At 38.0% G+C, this 19,557-nt stretch overlaps 1 protein-coding gene across 26 annotated transcripts in view; it reads right to left on the reverse strand.

Moving 5' to 3' along the window:
* Window positions 1-19,557, reverse strand: part of EPB41L3 (erythrocyte membrane protein band 4.1 like 3) — a 243,028-nt gene that overhangs the window by 81,752 nt on the left and 141,719 nt on the right. For 25 of the 26 annotated variants that reach the window (XM_033178260.1, XM_033178267.1, XM_033178266.1 and 22 more), the window contains exons 2-3: window positions 14,946-15,139; window positions 4,189-4,386 (exon numbers count right to left, since the gene is read on the reverse strand). In XM_033178260.1, coding sequence (XP_033034151.1) covers window positions 4,189-4,386; window positions 14,946-15,128 — 381 coding nt within the window. In that variant the 5' untranslated portion in view covers window positions 15,129-15,139. The remainder of the gene's footprint in view (window positions 1-4,188; window positions 4,387-14,945; window positions 15,140-19,557) is intronic. The other variant, XM_033178269.1, reaches the window with a different exon arrangement.

A 19,557-nucleotide genomic window follows, 5' to 3' on the forward strand; every position in this document is an offset into this window, starting at 1 on the left:
GCAGGTGCCTGTAGTCCCAGTTACTTGGGAGACTGAGGCAAGAGAATGACGTGAACCGGGGAGGCGGAGCTTGCACTAAGCCGAGATTGCGCCACTACACTCCAGCCTGGGTGACAGAGCGAGACTCCGTCTCAAAAAAAAAAAAAAAAAAATGTCTCTCACATGGAAAAGCACTGAATGCTACAATGATCTAAGCCGACTGCTAGAAGGAAGTTAGAGAAAGTATGATCTGAAAAGGCTAGCATCGAAACATGGGTGGGGAAATGGTGCAGATCAAACAGGCAGTAAGTGTTCACTCATTGCTCTCAGATAACTACTCCTTCTATCTTGCTTTCTGGGTTGATAAGTCTTTCCCACTGTAGCTGTGTGTGTGTGTGTGTGTGTGTGTGTGTGTGTGTGTGTGCGCGCGCGTGTGTGTGTGTGTTGCCAGGGAGTCTTTTACAGGTGACTATAAATTCTCATGTTACCATCATGGCAGAGCTGAGCCTTAATGATTTTAAGTTGATGCGATGAAGGCATTCAATATGCCATGGAGAAAAACATCACAATTTTATGAAAATAAAATGCTCTTTTTGATGCCTTATTAAATGCAAAAAAAAGTTTCATCTGTTATCATCGCCTTTATTCTTAATTCATCTATAACTACACATATTGGAGAGAGGGATTAGGGAAATAATTCTGCCTCTTTCAGTCTGGTTTCTTTGTGTCTCTATGTCTCTTCTGTCCATCAGTGGTAGTAGGAAGGGGCACTGGATGTGGTATGGTCTGAGGCAGCATGTGAGGAACCAGTGGCTTCCATAATCACACCTACAGTTTCCACAGGAACCCTCCCATGGTAGTGCATATGTCATCACAAGGTTGACAGCGATCTTTAAAGACATTATTTTTCTGTTAACTTACAATCTGACTTTCTGTAACTTCTACCTTAGTTTTGCTTTTTATACATAAAAGTTATAATAACCCTTCAGTCTCCACCTTTCCAAGTAACCGAGAATAGCTTTCCTGTCCTCCACACCAATCTTTTTTTTTTTTTTTCCATATTTAACACATCCTATTTCTCTAACCATTCCTCATAGGAAAGCTTCCAGATCATTCACCATCCTATAATTCTCGCTGAATAAGCTCAGGTCAAAGTCCATTGTTCGTATTATCATTATTAAACAGAGACCATTACGAATATGCCACATCCCAGAAAGTGTTCAAATAAATTATTTGCTTTAATCTTCTCAATGATGCCTTTCAAGGCAAGTATTTTCACCCTCATCTTTCTGTTGAGGAAACCTAGGTTTAGAAACTTTAAGGAAGTTCCTTGAAACCACACGGGTTACCAACAGCCCTCCCCAGTCTGGTGGCTTCAGAGCATTTATCGCATGTGATTGAAACACAGGCCTGCAGGCAGGATCTGTGCAACGCAGGGAACAGGATGGCTCGCTGCCTTCTGCAAACCGAACACTACGCTTCCGCGGAACAGCCTGTGATTACAAAATGCTTTTGACAACTGTAACACACTGTTGGTTCACGATGAGCTTGTAATGAACTCAAAGCTAAAGAGGAGTTTTAACCAAACTATTACCAAGTCTGACTGCCCCTCTCGCAAACACATTTCCATTTTGTACTTGATCCCTTTTATCAGAGTCAAGTTTTACCTCCACTCCTGCTAAATGTTAGCTTTCCTGCTTTGCTTCAGTGTCCCACACTGTCCATTTTATAATAAAACTGGATTCTGACACTCGAGGCATCAATCTCTTTAAATAAGCAATGTAGGCTTTAAAGCTCTATATTGCTTAAAAAATAATGTTCAGCTGTGTTTCTGTGCCTTCATCAAGTCTTTGATACAGACTCAGTTTCAAGGAGAGCCAACACTGAAGCACACCTTCCCTGGGCAATGCTTTCCCTTCTCTGTTTACCTAGTATGCCCCGTGTGTAGCTCACCAGCCAAACTTTACTATCCATTGTTTATATCAAAACACAAGAGCCACTGTAACATGTTTTTTTTTGTTTTTTAACTAGCACCTCATTGCCTCCTTGAGAATCACTCTGCTTGATTTACAATTCATTTTTCTCATTCAACCAATCGGTTACAAATTAATCCATGAACTTGACCGTGTCCAAATTTCTCCATCTTCTTCACAAAGATGTCAGTCGTGAACACGTATTTTCTGATATCAATGTCTGTGGTGAAACTGAAAAAATTCTGCCAGCAAAAGGTTTTATATTCCAGAAAAAAAGTTACTCTTAAGAATCTGTCAAATGTATAAAAATAATTTATTATAGAGGAAAATAACTGGCCAAGTTTGCTGTGCCACTCAAAATGTTCACAGTGACATCAAAAGAAAGGTAAATATAAAATAAAAAATTTGTAACCACAGTGATTATCTATAATGAATCTGAAGCACAGACATAAATTAAGTTTGACAAAATGTTCGATACTACTTGTGCCTTGGTCAACCCTAAGGCATTATCCTCTCTATGTGAAACACTATCAACTTTCTTCTAGACTCTTGGAAGACTCTGATAGCCAGGACTCGAAGACTGCCAGTTTACCCTATTTATTCCATTATATAAATGCAATCAATAGAAAAACTGTCCTCAAAGTTAAGAGGAAAAGTTTCTCTTGACTTGGATCAATTTTTCCAGAAAACGCATCTACACTGAAAAAATACAGTATCTCTCAAGGTTATAAAAGTCCTGTAAGTTTCATAGTAAAACTCAGTTAGAGGTACATTACTGGAGTTGCCTGTTTCCAGGGTACACATCTAGATGAGGAATTGGACACGTTGGTCTAAAAAATTAAACAAAATCAAAGCCAGAAAAAGGCAAGAAATAGTTTTGTGCACGGCCCTTGGGGATTCCTGCAGCGGCCCATCAATGTTTATAAGGATACAGGATGACTAAATTTTCTATAAATTGGTATACAACAGACTACATAATTTTTGATGTAAGACTTTATTTTCAAAAACCATATAGATTTTTTCTATGTTCCTGCAATCTGTAACAATTTAGCAATCTACCTCTCATCCCCATCCTAAATGAATTCAACGTGAAATGGATTTGAATCTTCTGTTCCAAGAAAAACACTGGGTGCATGAGTGCATTATACAAAACATAACAGGAATTATATGGGGGTTGGGAGACAGAGGAAGCAGAGTAAATGGGAACATGGGAAATAAGATGGGCTTGGTATTAGCGGTCATGAGGGATGAGGAAGAGAAATATGTGAGGACACACACGTGTGCGCTGACTGTGCTGCCTGGGACAGAGTCTCAGCACAAGCCTGAGGAAAGGGTGGACTGTGAAAGCATGGTGGAATGAGGGGGTAGAGGGGCTGGCTTGGAGATGTGTGTGATACCCTCCCCTCTTTATGACAAGGGCAGGAGCTGGAGGCAGGAAGAATGAGCTCTTTGAACGAAGACACCACATCTGAAATGGAATCACCTTGCTAAAAGTGAAAGCCACTCCATCTTGGTGCACACACAGACCTGCTCCTAGAGCCTGAATCCATGCCCTGTATGAATTCTCCCTTATACTCAGAGAACTCAACAATCGGCCATCTCTGCAGCTCCAGACAGGTTGTGGTCTCATCTGCTAATTTGGTCTTGACAAACATCTCTGACAAAAGGCATTCAACTGCCGTTTCTCTGAAAGGAATCTGTTTTCTTTACAAAGAAGAACAAAGGGTATACCCTTTTACACTGAAACTGCAATGCCCACCACAATGTGCATTTTAAAAATTACTCATTCTCCAAGCAAGAGAAGGGCATGGACATTTTCGAATTATCCCACCACCCCTATGTACAGAATTTGTAAGCTTTCCACCAAGTAACAAATGACGTGGCCATAAATTACGCAAAAAAAGGATAAAATTCATGTAAATAATAGCTCACAGCCAGGATATTAAAGTCTGTTTTTAAAGCTTTCAAATGTTTTTTTTTCTACCATATTGTTGGAGATTTTATCTTTCAAAAAATATACGATCACATTTTCCTTTTGATTGTAACATTTTGGGACATGATACATATTTTTAATCTGATCCCCTGTTAGAGACTAGGAAATAATTTTATATTTAGAGACTGGGTTTGAGTAATTTCCCAGAGACCTAGAGAAATAAAGAGGCATCTTGTATATTTTATACCAACATTCCCCAGCTCTCAATAACTAGGACAAAAAAGTCTTAAGACACACACTTACCTCTACATCACAGGTATATTCTGATCCATCTAGAAGTATCACTTTGCACTGCATGCTTTTAGGCTTTTTGGCAATCTTTAATGGAGACCGAGAGAGTTTACTGCTAGATGATTTCTGAGAAAGTTTGTCGTCTTCTAATTGCTGATATTCGAGCTGTTTCGCAGCCCTGGCAGCAAACTCCTGTTCCTTGTCAGTGACCTGTGAAGAGCAAACAATCAACAGTTTTCATTGCAAGATGGGAAATAAATATTGCATTGCTCAGGCAATAGCACAAAACTGCTTTCTATTTCATGGAGGAGAGATACTGAATTAGGATATTAGGAATAGATATAAATATACAGATATTTATAATATTTGCCTAAATACTGTTTGCCATTTAAATGTATTAATAAGGCCTTATTTCATTTGAACTCCAGGATTTACTTTAGAACCACTGAGTTAGCAAGCGCTATCAAGATTTCAATAAGCAAACAATGAATACCTGACTCTTGACTTTTTAAAAAGGATTGGATAGTACAGGCCTCTAAAGTGTATTGTTTAGATTTCATCTTATATGTCCTATTTTTTTAATTCACCAGATCCTTGTATACTCCACAGCTTGTTATATAACTGCCTCATCCCTCCATATATTAGATATCTGATAAACTCTAAGCTTTGGAGAGCTTCAAGTATTAATCTTTTCAGTACTTTTACAACTGTTAAAATGTTTAATTTAGCTCTCAATCAATTCATTGAAGTCAGCAGAACTGAAATTCATCACAAAGTAATCCCCTATTTCTGCTTCCCTTCACAGTAATGAGCCAGTGTAAGAACGTATCACATCTGTCCAATAGCTTTAATCTGCGTTCGAACCGTAACAGACTAGTCCAGGCTACATATAAAACTGCAGAGGACATCTTAAGTAACAGTAACTTTCTCCCATAAACCAATCTCTTTGGAAATGTGCACACAGATCTCCATCTATTCTCTCTGTATATCCATCTTCTACCTATTAAATGGCCACCAATGGTAGTACTGCAAATTCAATCCTCAGGCCATGCCACCACTGTCACTAGTCTGCAAATATATGCTGACAGTCCAAAGGAAGATATGTACCAAAATTCTGTTTAGGGCTTTGAAATAAGCGTGGAATTTCCCCTCCCATGAACATACTATCAGCCTGGTGCTACAAATTCATGGGCTCAAAAAGTAAAGACAGTATTGATGGTTTATCATCTTAACTTTTCTATTAGACTTTACATTTTTATAATACTAATATAATTACAAAGGTATTTGGGTATATTTATTTTGGGTTTTAGGTACAGATTTCTGCTTTATCTTCATTTTCTATCTTGTTTTCCATCCAAAAGATTGCTAATATACTCCTCTCCTCCACTTCTATCTTGCCCACAATTTCAAGGCAAAGTCTTGAGAACCCCTTAAGAATTGAAAGAGACCAAACTGCTGAGCTTATGAAAAGAAAGCAACAAAAAACTGAACAACCAATTCTAAAGGCCAAAATAGTTGAGAAGGCAAGTTTTAGCTAAAAAAAAAAAAAAAAAAAAGTAAACTAAAGAAAATCTGCTCTGGCAACCCAGCCCTACTTTTTTAACCACTGTCTTTCTATAGCAAAGCACTAAAATAGTAAGAGCAAGAAAATCATAAAATTGTCATTAATTTTGGCCTTGAGGTAATTTACAGAGTTTGATTACTTTGGTATTATATTATCAACAACAATAACACATTCGTTAAGTGCTTTATAACTTACACAAATTTTGCACGTTTAAGTTTTATTTTTATCTCTTCATAGGCAAAGGTCATTAGAAGCTATTAATACATTTTTATTTAAATTTTACCTGAAATCAACATTTTCTATGTAACAGGGAAGACAAAATTTCACTTTTCCTTTACTAAAATAAAAATATCTGTATGAGAATAAGCTTCTGGGTTACTTTAAATGTCAATTCCAGAGGCATCTTAAGGAATCAACATTCAAAGGATAGGTATTGTTTCTGGGAACACCGGAAACATGAACCCATGACTGAGGCCCTTACATATTTTAAAAAAACTTTAAGAACTTAAAAATAGCAGACTAAGTACCTCAAATGAAATGTCAATCATAGTCATATGATGTGTTCTAATTTTAAAGATAGGATTTTAGCAAATCCTCAATCTCTTTTAATCCTCACAGCAGCTCTATGGTATGGGTATTATTACCCTCATTTGCATATAAGGAAAGAGAGACATGGGGAGTCCAAGAAATTTTCTTGAGGCATAAATTCAATGGATTTGAATGGAATTCAAAATCCAGCCAAACCCATGTTCTAATCATCACTATGTACCAAAATCAGCTTCATTTTACCTCCAACAGTTAGCCTCCTAGTCTGAATAAAAGAATTTTGTGGAAGAACCTCAGAAATTATCTTTTCTGAATTCTTCATTTTGCAGATGAAGCTGAGGGTTGGGGACTTGCATGAGTTCTCTGAAGATGGTAAAACAATGACTAGAAGAGACAAGACTCCAAGGTCTCTGCCTTTTGCAGCCAGTCATCTCTCCCTGTTAGTGTTGTTTCTCTTGTTTTGTATCTGACTATAGAAGATAAAGAAAGTATATTTAATCATGTCTAGGTATAGATATTCATACTTTTCTAAAATTATCTCCTATTTTCAGGTTATTTCATTTCAGAGTAAAGAGGAAAGAATGAAGAAAAAGCAAACATTTACTTTAGTAATTTTAAATGTTTGAAGATTAAAAAAACAAAATAAACAAAAAGAAAGTCAAACATTGTCATCATCATTCCTCCACAAAAAGAAAAGGTAAAAGAAAACCATGATGGCTACAACAGTTCCTTAGGTTTGTCTACCAAGCTGGGACGGGATCTCCCTGCTCTCCATCACAAAGCATCTGAGATCAGACAGAGCAGCTATTTATAAAGTGAAAATAATTGTTATTATTAATATTGTTTAAAGCAGAACTTGCGACATTCATTTTAAAATGGTGGCACAGAAGCAAGCTGGTTTCCCTCCTCCCATTCCTCCACAGAAAACCTAAAACAAATATACAGCACAAGATTTTCACCAGCAACAACCGAGAACTCAAACATGAGGACAAGACAGATCCTGAGGCCACGGAGAAGTGGAAAAACTCCATGCAGATAGAAGAAGAATTAGACTTCCATAGTCATGATGCCCCTCCCCCTGATTCTGCCCGGCAATAAAAGAGCAGAAAATCTTCCCCCAACCCATGGAAAAGTGATACTGGAAAAGTGAGATTGAGGTGGTCAACCAGCTTTCCCACCTTCCTGGGATTCCTTGCAGGAGACCTGCCCTTGCCTTAACCCATGGGAAGGAAGTGATGTGACTGCCTCAAGAGAGAAATATCCCCGAGCACACGCAGAGAAAAAGCTGGGAGATGGGACCACCAGCCCCAGTCCTGGACACTCTGCTCTGTAACCTGGCCACAGAAGACACCGAATCACAGCGGCTGTTCAGCAGCACCACGCTGGAGAAGGCACATTCCACAGATCTCTTGGGCACAAACTCCTAGTCAGCCATCTCACACTGCCAGGATAATCCCTTTGGGACCTCCCTCATGTAGGACAAGCAGCACTCCCATCGCTTACTAGCGCCAAGGCGAACCTAGGTTTAAAGGCCACCTAGGGCCAAAGAGGTGGCAGAGGCCTAGCGGTAAACAATTTCTAAGCAAACGCATCCAATAAAAAACAAAACAAGGCAGACAGAGAAAACTGGAATTAAAACTTAATCCTTCCATACAAAGACATAGACACCCACCCACAAGAAACAACAGCAAACAGGAAACTATGACCTCCCCAAAAAGACAAGGGAAAATGCAACCCTACAAGATGGCGATTTGTGAGCTAAGAATTCAAAATACCAATTTTAAGGAAACTCATGAGCTCAAGGTAAAAACAAAAAGCAATTCACAAATTTATCAGATATATTTGATGAAGAGATTGAAATACTTTTAAGAAATCAAACAGAAACCTCAGAACTATGAAATATATTTGATAAACTGAAGAACTCATTAGAAGCTCTTAGCAGACTGAACAAAGCAGAGGAGAGATTCAGTGAGCTCAAAGACCAGCTATTTGAAAAGACACAGAGAAGAAAGAAAAAAGAACAAAAAGGAACAAAGGCTGCATACAGGATACAGAAAATTACCTCAAAAGACCAAACCTAAGAATTATTGGTATTCAAGAGGCAGCTGAGCAAGAGCAAAGGGTAGAAAACATATTCAAAGAAATAATCACAGAAAACTTTCCAAAACTTGCAAAAGATATAAATATTCAAGTACAGGAAAGTCTGAGAGCATCACACAGATTCAATCTAAATAAGAATACCACAAAGCAATAGACTCTCAAAGCTCAAGAACAAAGACAGAATCCTAAAAGCAGCAAGAGAAAAAGAAACAAGCAACATGTAAAGGAGCTCCAAAGTGCCTGGTAACAGAGTTCTCAACAGAAAACCCACACAGGCCAGGAAAGAGTTGAATGACATCTTTAAACTGCTCAAGGAAAAAAACTGCCATCTAAGAATATAGAATCCAGCAAAATTATCATTCAAATACAAAGGAGAGATCAAATCTTTCCCAAAAGAACAAAAGTAGAGAGAATTCACCACCACCAGACCCGTCTTAAAAGAAATGCTAAAGAGAGTTCTTCAATCTGAAATAAAAAACCACTAATGTGCAAAAAATAAAAATAAAAAAAACTTTCAATGTATCAAACTCAGTGGTAAAATTAAAATCAAGTACATAGATAAACCCAGAATACTCTCTTACTGTACTTACTGTACCTGCAGTGTACAATGTACTACTACTACTACTACCACAATCATAACTCTAGTATGAAGCCCAAAAGACAACCTATCAAAAACAGTAATATCTACAGCAACCTGAGAAGAGATAGGCAATATTAAAATATGCAAATTAGGACAACTAAGTCAAAATGTAATGGGGATGGAGTTAAAGTGTAGAAGTGGTGTGTGTGTGTGTGCACGCATGTGCGCATGCACGTGTGTATGTGTGGTTTTTTTTGGTCTTTGTTTCTGTTTTTAAATTTGTGATCTAAGATAAGCTGTCATCTGTTTAAAATAACTTGCTATGTCTATAAGATGTTTTTGGTAAGCCTCATGGAAACCACAACACAAAAACCTATAATAGATCCACTAAAAATAAAAAGCAACATATTAAAACACACTACCAGAGAAAATCACTTAGCCACAAAGGAAAATCAAGTAAAAAAAGAACAAGAGGAGTCTTAACGAGAAACAGGCAGCAAAACAGCTGTAATAAGCCCTTATCAATAACACTAATGTAAATGGCCTCAATTCTCCAATTAAAAGGCCTAAAGTAAGTAAATGGATATAAAAACAAGAACCAACTATGTTACCTTCAAGAAATTCACTTCACCCACATAGGCTGAAAGTAAAAAGGTGGAAAAACATTCTATACAACTAGAAGCCAAAAAAAGAGCAGATGTAGCTATACTTATACTAGAGAGACTACAAATCTAAGACTAAAATGAGAAAAAGCAGGTCACTAACATAACGATAAAGGGGACAATTCAGCAAGAGGATACAATTGTAAATGTCTACGCACCTAACACCAGAGTTCCCAAGTATATAAAACATTCCCAAATCTAAAGGGAGAAACAGACTGCAGTACAATAATGGTAGGGGACTTCAATACTCCACTCTCAGTAATGGACAGAACATCCAGACAGAAAATCAACAAAGAAACAGTGGAGTTAAACCATGCACTAGATCTAACAGGCCTAACCAACATTTACACAACATTTCACCCAACTGTTGCAGAATACATTCTTTTCATCAGAATATGTTCAGAACAGACCATGTCTTAGGCTATAAAACAAGTCCAAACAAACTTAAAAAAAAAAAAAGAGAAAAAAAACATCAAGTATCTTTCCTGACCACAATGGAGTAAAACTAGAAATCAATAAGAGGAACCTCAGAAAATACACAAACACATGGAAATTAAACAGCAAGCCCTGAATGACCAATAAGTCAGTGAAGAAACTAAGAAATAAATTAAAAAATTATTGAAACACAAGTGAAAATGGAAATACAAGACAAAGAATCTGTGTGATGTAACAAAAGCAGTACTAAGAGGGAAGTGGAGAGCAATAAATGTCTATATCAAAAAGGTAAAAAGCCTTCAAATATGCACCTCAAGGAACTAGAAAAGCAGGAATGAACCAAACCCAAAATTAAAAGAAAAGAAACGATGATGATCAGAGTAGAAATAAATGAAATTGAGATAAAAAAAAATACAGAAGATCAACAAAACAATGAGGTGGTTTTTCGAACAGATAAACAAAATCGACAAATCTTTAGCTAGACTAAGAAAGAGAAAAGATCCAAATAAATAGAATCAGACACGAAAAAGGAGACATAGCAACTCGGACCTAAGAAATATGAAGACTCATTAGCGACTATTATGAACAACTATATGGCAACAGATTGGAAAACCCAGAAGAAATGGATAAATTTCTAGACACATACAACCCACCAAGAATGAAATATGAAGAAACAGAAAACCTCAACAAAATAGTCATGAGTAATGAGATCAAAGCTATAATAAAAAGTCTTCTATTAAAAAAAGTCCAGGACCTGAAGGCTTCACTTGAATTCTATCAAACATGTAAAGAAAACTAATACTGATCCTTCTCAAACTCTTCAAAAAAAAAAAAAAAATTGAAGAGGAGGGAATACTTCCAAACTCATGCTACAAGGCCAATATCACTCTGATACCAAAAGCAGACAAAGAAACAACAAAAACAAAAACTACACGCCAATATCACTGATGAACATTGATGCAAAAATCCTCAGTGAAATACCAGCAAACCGAATTCAACAACACATTAAAAAGGGGACTGAAAAGATCGTTCACCATGATTAAATGTGATTCATCCTAGGGATGCAGATGGTTCAACATACACAAATCAATCAACACGATACATCACATTAACCGAATCAAGAATAAAAACCATGATTATTTCAATAGACTCCAAAAAGCATCTGATAAAATTCAACATGTCTTTATGATTAAAAATCCTCAACAAAATCAGTATAGAAGAAACATACCCCGAAATAATACACGCCATATATGAAGAACCCACATTAGCATTGTACTGAATTGTGAAAAACTGAAGGCCTTTCCTCTAAGGACCAGAACAAGTAAAGGATGCCCACTTTCGGTATTATACAACACAATACTGGAAGCAATTGCGCAAAAGAAAGAAAGAAAGGGCATCCGAATTGAAAAGGAAGAAGTCAACTTAGCCTTGTTCACAGATGACATAATCTCATACCTAGAAAAACCTAGACTCCACCAAAACACTGTGAGAACTGATAGATGAATGTAGTGAAATTGCAGAATTTATCAACATACAAAAATCAGCAGGGTTTAAACTTGCCATTGGTGAACTATCTGAAAAAGAAATCAAGAAGCAATCCTATTTACAACAGCTACAAAATACAAAATACCTAGGAAGCAATCTAACCAAAGAAGTGAAAGATTGATGTAAGGAAAACTATAAAACTCTGATGAAAAAAATGGAAGAGAATACAAAAAATGGAAGGATATTCCATGCTCATGAACTAGAAGACTTAATACTGTCAAAATGGCAATACTACCCAAAGCAATTTACAAGTTCAATGGAATCCCTAACAAAATACCTATGACACTCTTCACAGAATTAGAAAAAAATGTCCTCAAATTTACATGGAACTACAAAAGACACCGAATAGCCAAAGTCATCCTGACTAAAAAGAACAAAGCTGGAGGCATCACACTACCTGACTTCAAAATTTACTACAAAGCTATAATAACCAAAACAGCATGGTACTGGCATAAAAATAGACACATAAATTAATGGAACAGAGTAGAGGATCCAGATATAAATCCACATATACAGCCAACTCATCTTTGACAAAGGTGCCAAGAACATTCAATGGGGAACAGTCTTTTCAGTAAAGGGTGTAGGGAAAACTGGATAACTATATGAGACCAATGAAATTAGACCTGTATTTCTCACCATCCACAGAAATCAAATCAAAATGGATTAAAGACTTAAAAATGTAAGACCTGTAACTATGAAACCACTAGAAGAAAACAGTGGGGAAATGCTCCAGGAGATTGGTCTCAGCAAAGTTTTTTTGTGTATAAGATCTCAAAAGCATAGGCAATCAAAACCAAAATAGACAAATGGGATTACATCCAGCCAAAAAAACTTCTGCACAGCAAAGGAAAAACTTAACAAAGAGCCTACAGGATAGGAGAAAAAATTTGCAAAGTGTCTACCTGACAAGGTATTATTGGCCACAATATCTAAGGAACTCGAACAACTCAATAGCTAGAGAAAATGAGATTTAAAAATGGACAAAAGATCTGAACAGATATTTCTCAAAAGACGACATACAAATGGCCAACAGGTATATGAAAAAAATGCTCAGTGTCACTAATTATCAGAGAAATGCAAATCAAGACCACAACTGAGTTATCATCTCACCCCAGTTAAAACAGCATACGTCAAAGAGACAGGCAGTAATAGATGCTGGCAAGGATGTGGGGAAAGGAGAATCCTCGTAAATGTAAATTAGTACAGCCACTGCGAAAAACAGTATGAAGGTTCCTCAAAAACTAAAAATAGAACTATCATATGATCCAGCAATTCCATTACTGGACATACATCTGAAAGAAAGGAAATTGATTTATAGAAAAACCATCTGCACTCCAGTGTTTACTGGAGCACTATTCACAGCAGCTAAAATATGAAATCAACCTAAATGCCCATCAACAGGAGAATGAATTTTTTAGAAAGTGGTATACATACACAATGGAATATTATTCAGCCAGAAAAAAGGAATGAAATCTTGTCATCTGCACCCACACGGATGGAACTAGAGGCTGTTACATTAAGTGAAATAAGCCAAGCACCAAAAGACAAATACTGCATCTTCTCACTCATATGTGGGGGCTAAAATGGGATCTCATGAAGATGGGGAGTAGAACGGTGATTATCTGAGGCTAGGAAGCATAGGGAGAAGAGTAGGGAGGAGGAGTGATGAAAGGAATTTTTAAAAAATATAAATATATATAATATAAAATGTATATTTTATATAAAAATATAAATGTACTTATCATTAAACTGTACACTTAAAAAAGATGGTGAGTTTTATATGTATATTTTACCTCAAAAAAAAATTTTTTTTTTGAGACAGAGTCTTGCTCTGTCACCCACTCTAGAGTGCAGTGGTGCAATGTCAGTTCACCGAAACCTCTATTTCCCGGGTTCAAGTGATTCTCGTGCCTCAGCCTCCCGAATAGCTGGGATTACAGACGTACACCACCACTCAGCTAATTTTTGTATTTTTAGTAGAGACAGGGTTTCACCATGTTGGTCAGGCTGTCCCAAACTCCCGACCTCAGGTGATCCGCCCTCCTTGGCCTCCCAAAAGTCCTGGGATTACAGGCATGAGCCACTGTGCCCGGCCTCAAATTTTTAGTAAGTATAAAATGGGAAAAAAAAAAAAAAAAAAGAGGCAAACCTGCAAAATACTCTAGGTAAAGAAATAAAATAATCAGGTTGCAAATATATAGTTTAATGTTGTAACTTCCAAAGATTTTCACTAATATGCTGATTATATCTCTTCTCTCAACATCTTAGAATTTCTAGTGTGAAACACTCCTGACATACAAGAGGCCAATCACTTGTGGGAACACCAGATTGCTTGACTACATACAAATTGGCACTCTAAAACATTTTGATTCCAGGTTTGAAGTTTTAAGACAAAAGACATTTAAATATGGACTTATTCAAGGCCTGCAGGTAAACCATACTTTAAAGCTTTTAAAAGAAATGCATTATTCAAACATGTACAGGGAAGAGTTGAAAATATAGATGTGTATAGGGAGGGAAAGACGTACCTGAAGATCTGCTAAAAAACCATGGAATACTATGCAGCTACAAAAAAGGATGAGTTCACGTCCTTTGCAGGGACATGCAATGGAAACCATCATTCTCAGCAAACTAACAAAGGAACAGAAAACCAAACACCGCATGTTCTCACTCATAAGTGGGAGTCGAACAGTGAGAACACACGGACATAGGGAGGGGAACATCACACCCTGGGGCCTGTCGGGGGCTGGGGGGCTAGGAGAGGGATAGCATTAGGAGAAATATTTAATGTAGGTGACGGGTTGATGGGTGCAGCAAACCACCCATGGCACGTGTATACCTATGTAACACACCTGCACATTTTGCACATGTATCCCAGAGCTTAAAGTATAATGATGATGATAATGATGATGATGATGATGATGATGATGATGATGATGATGATAAAAGCAGATCTGCAACATTAGGGTCAGGGCGATGCCTGGGGAAATGCAAACTCACACTAGCCCTTAGGCTTGAAAGAAAAAGCAACCACAAGCATAATTAAAGCTGTCAGTTTGGTGTCTTATCTTTCCTCTAAATCCAGATAGGACCAATAATCTCCAGCCTGGACTTCAGTGAGTTTCAGTGTTTTAATTAAAAGGCGTTACCAGGCAAGGTTGTGGAATGTCATTCACCGAAAGCCTTAAAATAGCATACATTTTCATCTGCCTGGGGCTAGAATGGGAACAACAGATGACCCCTCATAGCTGCCTCTAGGGCTAAGAGAAGAAGGTTAAAGATGATCCTGGAGCAGCTCAGCAAACACGGAGTCATTAGTTTTCTGGCCTGGGCTCACCTCCCTCCGCACCGGAGTGCTGTGCGCTGCAGCAGAGGCGAACTGCTCCAGGACCTGCTGCTGCTCCTCGCTGGGCGGCTCAGGCACGGGCGCCCCCGCGCGCCCTTGCGCCCCCTCGGCCTCCTGGGGCTCGGCCTCCTGGTCCGGCTTGGATTCCGAGTCTGATCCAGATTCAGTCGTCATGGTTGATTGTTCTGCAAGCAGAAAAAAAGGGAAGATCAGGTCACTCCGTGCAGCTACCTTCCCTCTGCAAGAAAACTAGGATGCTCACTGTGAACAGCTCAAGAGAACCACAAGGAGAAAGGGAGATGCTACCAACCCTATCCTATTCCACACACCCGACAGATGACTTGTCAACTTCACCACTGAGATGGGTGCCCACCAGGGGCTCAAAACTAACATTTATCTAGGAAGAAAAGTTGATTTGTAATGATCACAGGCTTTATTCCTACTAGAAGTCTGCCACAATAGATTGCGAAATGACATTAAAGAAATGTCATAATAATGAAGTATCTTACATTCAATTAAAAATGTTTGCTGTTAACCTGCATATATATTTCAATCGCTTGGAAGGATGATTTAATAATGGAAGCACACATTCTTTCTCATTTCCCTCCCCCTTCCTATCTCTACACAGGCGCCCTCCCAACCCCCAAATCTACAGACACTTCAAGGAACAAATGCCTTTCCCATGTGCTTTCTCCTAATCCAGTGATCCCTCTTGGAGTTAGTAACCGAGGTACAACAGCAGCTTCTTCAGGGACTCGGGATCTGTCCCACTGGCCATAGCTGGAGGGGCACAGGCAGGATCACCTCTCCTTCCCTCCCAAGTTAATTCTCTCTTTTTTTTTTTTTTTTTTTGAGACGGAGTCTTGCTCTGCCACCCAGGCTGGAGTGCAGTGGCCGGATCTCAGCTCACTGCAAGCTCCGCCTCCCGGGTTTACGCCATTCTCCTGCCTCAGCCTCCCGAGTAGCTGGGACTACAGGCGCCCGCCTCGTCGCCCAGCTAGTTTTTTGTATTTTTTTTTAAGTAGAGACAGGGTTTCACCGTATTAGCCAGGATGGTCTCGATCTCCTGACCTCATGATCCGCCCGTCTCGGCCTCCCAAAGTGCTGGGATTACAGGCTTGAGCCACCGCGCCCGGCCCCTCCCAAGTTAATTCTCATCTTCTTCCTGGCTTCCCCCTATTTCCCTTGAGTGTGGTAAGTTTATCTCATATCTCATAAGGAACTCAAACAACAGATCTTAATATATAATAATCTGATACATCCTTTAAAAAGACCTTCTAAAATATGAACATCTTCCCAAAGATTGCAAGTCAAGATGTTTCAGGATTTCGTGCCTCGGTTTCCACATGTGCCAACAAATCAGGACACTGAATGTGATAATACCTAAATAACTTATTTCTTGCTATGACATTTTTCTCTTACTAATAAGATATGCCAGTATGTTTTTAAAGCAGATTTTTGCTCTAAGCAGCAAGAGAGCTGCTATTATGCCAAATAGATACCATGTCATTTTAAGCAACTTCTTATCTTAGGTACATGGAGTAAGTATCTCAAGTACAAATATCTCATTATTGTCATATAATTTCCCTTCCTAATTCTAATTTTATAGTAAAAATATAAGCAAAGGACTACTGTAGTGCTTTAAGCAAATTATATAATTGGTATAATATAGAATTGCGCAAAAATAAAACTAGTAACTTCTTAGTTCCTATCTTCACAATATATATATAAATATATTTAATAATTTGAAGAAAAAGGGAACATCACAAATACCAATCTAGGTTATAAACTAAATGCTATCTCTGTGTTTTCTATTTAGGGTTACTTTCACAATCACCAGATATTCGTTCTGTTGAATAAAAAAGACATATCAATTTGGCATGTGCTTAGTTGCCCAAAGCATATGTAAATATCAAGTCCAAATACAGAGAAAGGTAGTGATGCAAATAAAATGAACAGACTTTCTTTTTTCCTGTTATAATACATTTTAGATTTTCAAGCAAACTTAAAAGTAAATATTATATTCTCTTTTGTATGCTTATCCTGGAAAATGGCCTATATAGAGAGAGAAAACAGTGGAGGAGGAGGAAAGGTTGTGGGGCGCTGCAGAATTTAGAGCCTCTGATCAAATTCCATCTTTTGGAAGGGAAAGGATTAGCTTTAATAGTCAATTCAACGCACCAAACACTTACTGAGTACCAAATATAAGCCAAGCACTGCTTGTGGTTTAGAAAAGAGACGCACCTGTTGTAACCACTACCCCCCATCTCAAGGAGCTCCTAGTCTGTGCTGGAAATATGCTCTCTGGAATTCATGTTCTCCATCTTCTTTTGGTAACTAAGCTTTCGGATTTAGCAGGTGCCCTTCACCCAGCTTGAGACTACAATGAGCTGTGGCTGTGGATTAAGACTGGACCAAGGAGACAACAGAAAAAAAAATGCACTCAATGTTTAGGTCATCTTCAGAAAGACAAAGCCACTTGCCCTAGATTTCCCTTTCCCACTGGCTGGACATGCAGGTCTTAAACCCAGTCCTGGACATGTCACATTCAGGGGAATGACAGAGCCACCCGCTCCAGCATGGGTCTCTGGATGACCTCATGGACCACGACCCACCTACTCTGGACTGTGACGTTAGGCAGAAATCAACAACTTTAGCTTGCGTTCATTTGCTCAGGAAATTGCTCATTCTATTTCCTGAGCAAATGAATATCCCATGATTTTAGTGTTATCATCCTAGTCGGGAAACCATTTTGCATCTGCTTTTGTCTTAAATCCAGGACCATCTCCAAAGCAGAGAGCCAGCAGTACACAAGCTAAATAAAAATGTAAAATGGATAGAGCCCAACAACCACCTACCAACTATCTAAAGAACAAAATAATGTACCATTATCATCTATGACTATACCATATAATACCTTACCTGCTGTATATCACACAAATCACAGCAGCTCATACCTCAAAATAATCTACTATGCCCTTGTCATGTATTTCCTAGGTATATTAATTTTCCAGCACTAAAGGCATACTATAATAAATGCAAATCATTGCCGTTTTGGCCAATTTTAATAAAATAAAACTGTCAAGGCTACTGACAGATAAAGTAATAAAACTTTGAAATGATCAGCTTTTTAATGCTGGAATCTCACTAGAATCAATATCTAATTCCACATTTCTCAAAGGACATAAGCTCTTATTATTCCTACAAATAAACCAGTATGGATGGCCTAGACCAGCAAATTCTATTTCAAAACTTGTTTCCTCTTCCCTACCCATATACCAGTGTAAGCAAGCAATAATCTGATTTGTAATGGGAAACTACTATAAACATCTAAATACAATACGTCTGGCTGGGCACAGTGGCTCACACCTGTAATCCCAGCACTTTGGGAGGCCCAGGCGGGCGGATCACTTGAGGTAAGGAGTTCAGGACCAGCCTGAACAACATGGTGAAACCCTGTCTCTACTAAAAATACAAAAATTAACCAGGCGTGGTGGTGCTTGCCTGTAATCCCAGCTACTTGGGAGACTGAGGCACAAGAATTTCTTGAACCTAGGAGGCAGAAGTTGCAGTGAGCCGAGATCGCACCACTGTGCTCCAGCCTGGGTGACACAGAGAGACTCTGTCTCAAAAAAATAAATACAAGACAAGACAAGACAATAAAATACGTCTAACTTTAACTCGTTATTTTAATAAGTTTACAGTGTGCTCCTTCACTCTTAAACCCAAATGCCAAAACATTTCTTTTAAACTAGATTTTCAAGATATTTACACTGCTTTGGTTCTTCTTTTTCTTATACTTATTCCTTGCTTTCTAGGATGGTGCTTGCCATTTAAAATCACAGCTTTCCCTTTCCAACTAACTAAAGACTATTGTTTTCCAAAGTTCCCGTCTCTTCCGATAGGTTCACTTTGCAACAAACTATCTGCCAATTATTTGGGTTACTGGAAGCAAATATCATCACTTGAAATCCCAAATAGAAAGTGATACGAAATGTATTTATGCTTAGTTTTTACTGAAACTGTCTTTTCTTGATACTAAATTTACCTTACAATTGTGTTTTGCTCAGGCTTTAAAGGTTTGGATTCCTAGAAACTCCAAATCCTAAAAGTTGGGGTAAGGACATTCATAAGTATGCTAGGCAGATGGCAAGAGGAGTCCTTAATTTTTTTTAAAGAAACGTAAATCATACTTCAATATGCCTCTCTCAGGAATATATTTATTAAATGAACACCAAAAGAAAAGGTAATGAGCTTCAAAGGATGCCTGTGCAGGTGTGAATGAAATCATCTTCACAATCTCCAATCTAATTCACCTATAAAAAGACGGCCATTGTCATGCATTTTGGGCTTTGATCCTTTTCAGTTCTAATTTTTTATTCTGCAGAAGTAAGAAAAAAAAGTCACTTAATCCTCATCTTTTCCACTTTTAGAAGTGGCAGCTCTAAAATCTCTATCTCCTAACTAAATGACTGCTAAATTAGTTTCTGTATTCAAGTTTACCTACCTCTCTTGCTGACATGAAAATTCAGTGGCATTTTATTAAAAGACACAAACTAAAGATTTAGTGAAGGAAAATGCTTAATACAAATTTCTGTCATTT

Source organism: Trachypithecus francoisi, unplaced genomic scaffold (assembly GCF_009764315.1).
Source record: "Trachypithecus francoisi isolate TF-2019V2 unplaced genomic scaffold, Tfra_2.0 Lachesis_group19, whole genome shotgun sequence".
NCBI classification, from domain to species: Eukaryota; Metazoa; Chordata; class Mammalia; order Primates; family Cercopithecidae; genus Trachypithecus; species Trachypithecus francoisi.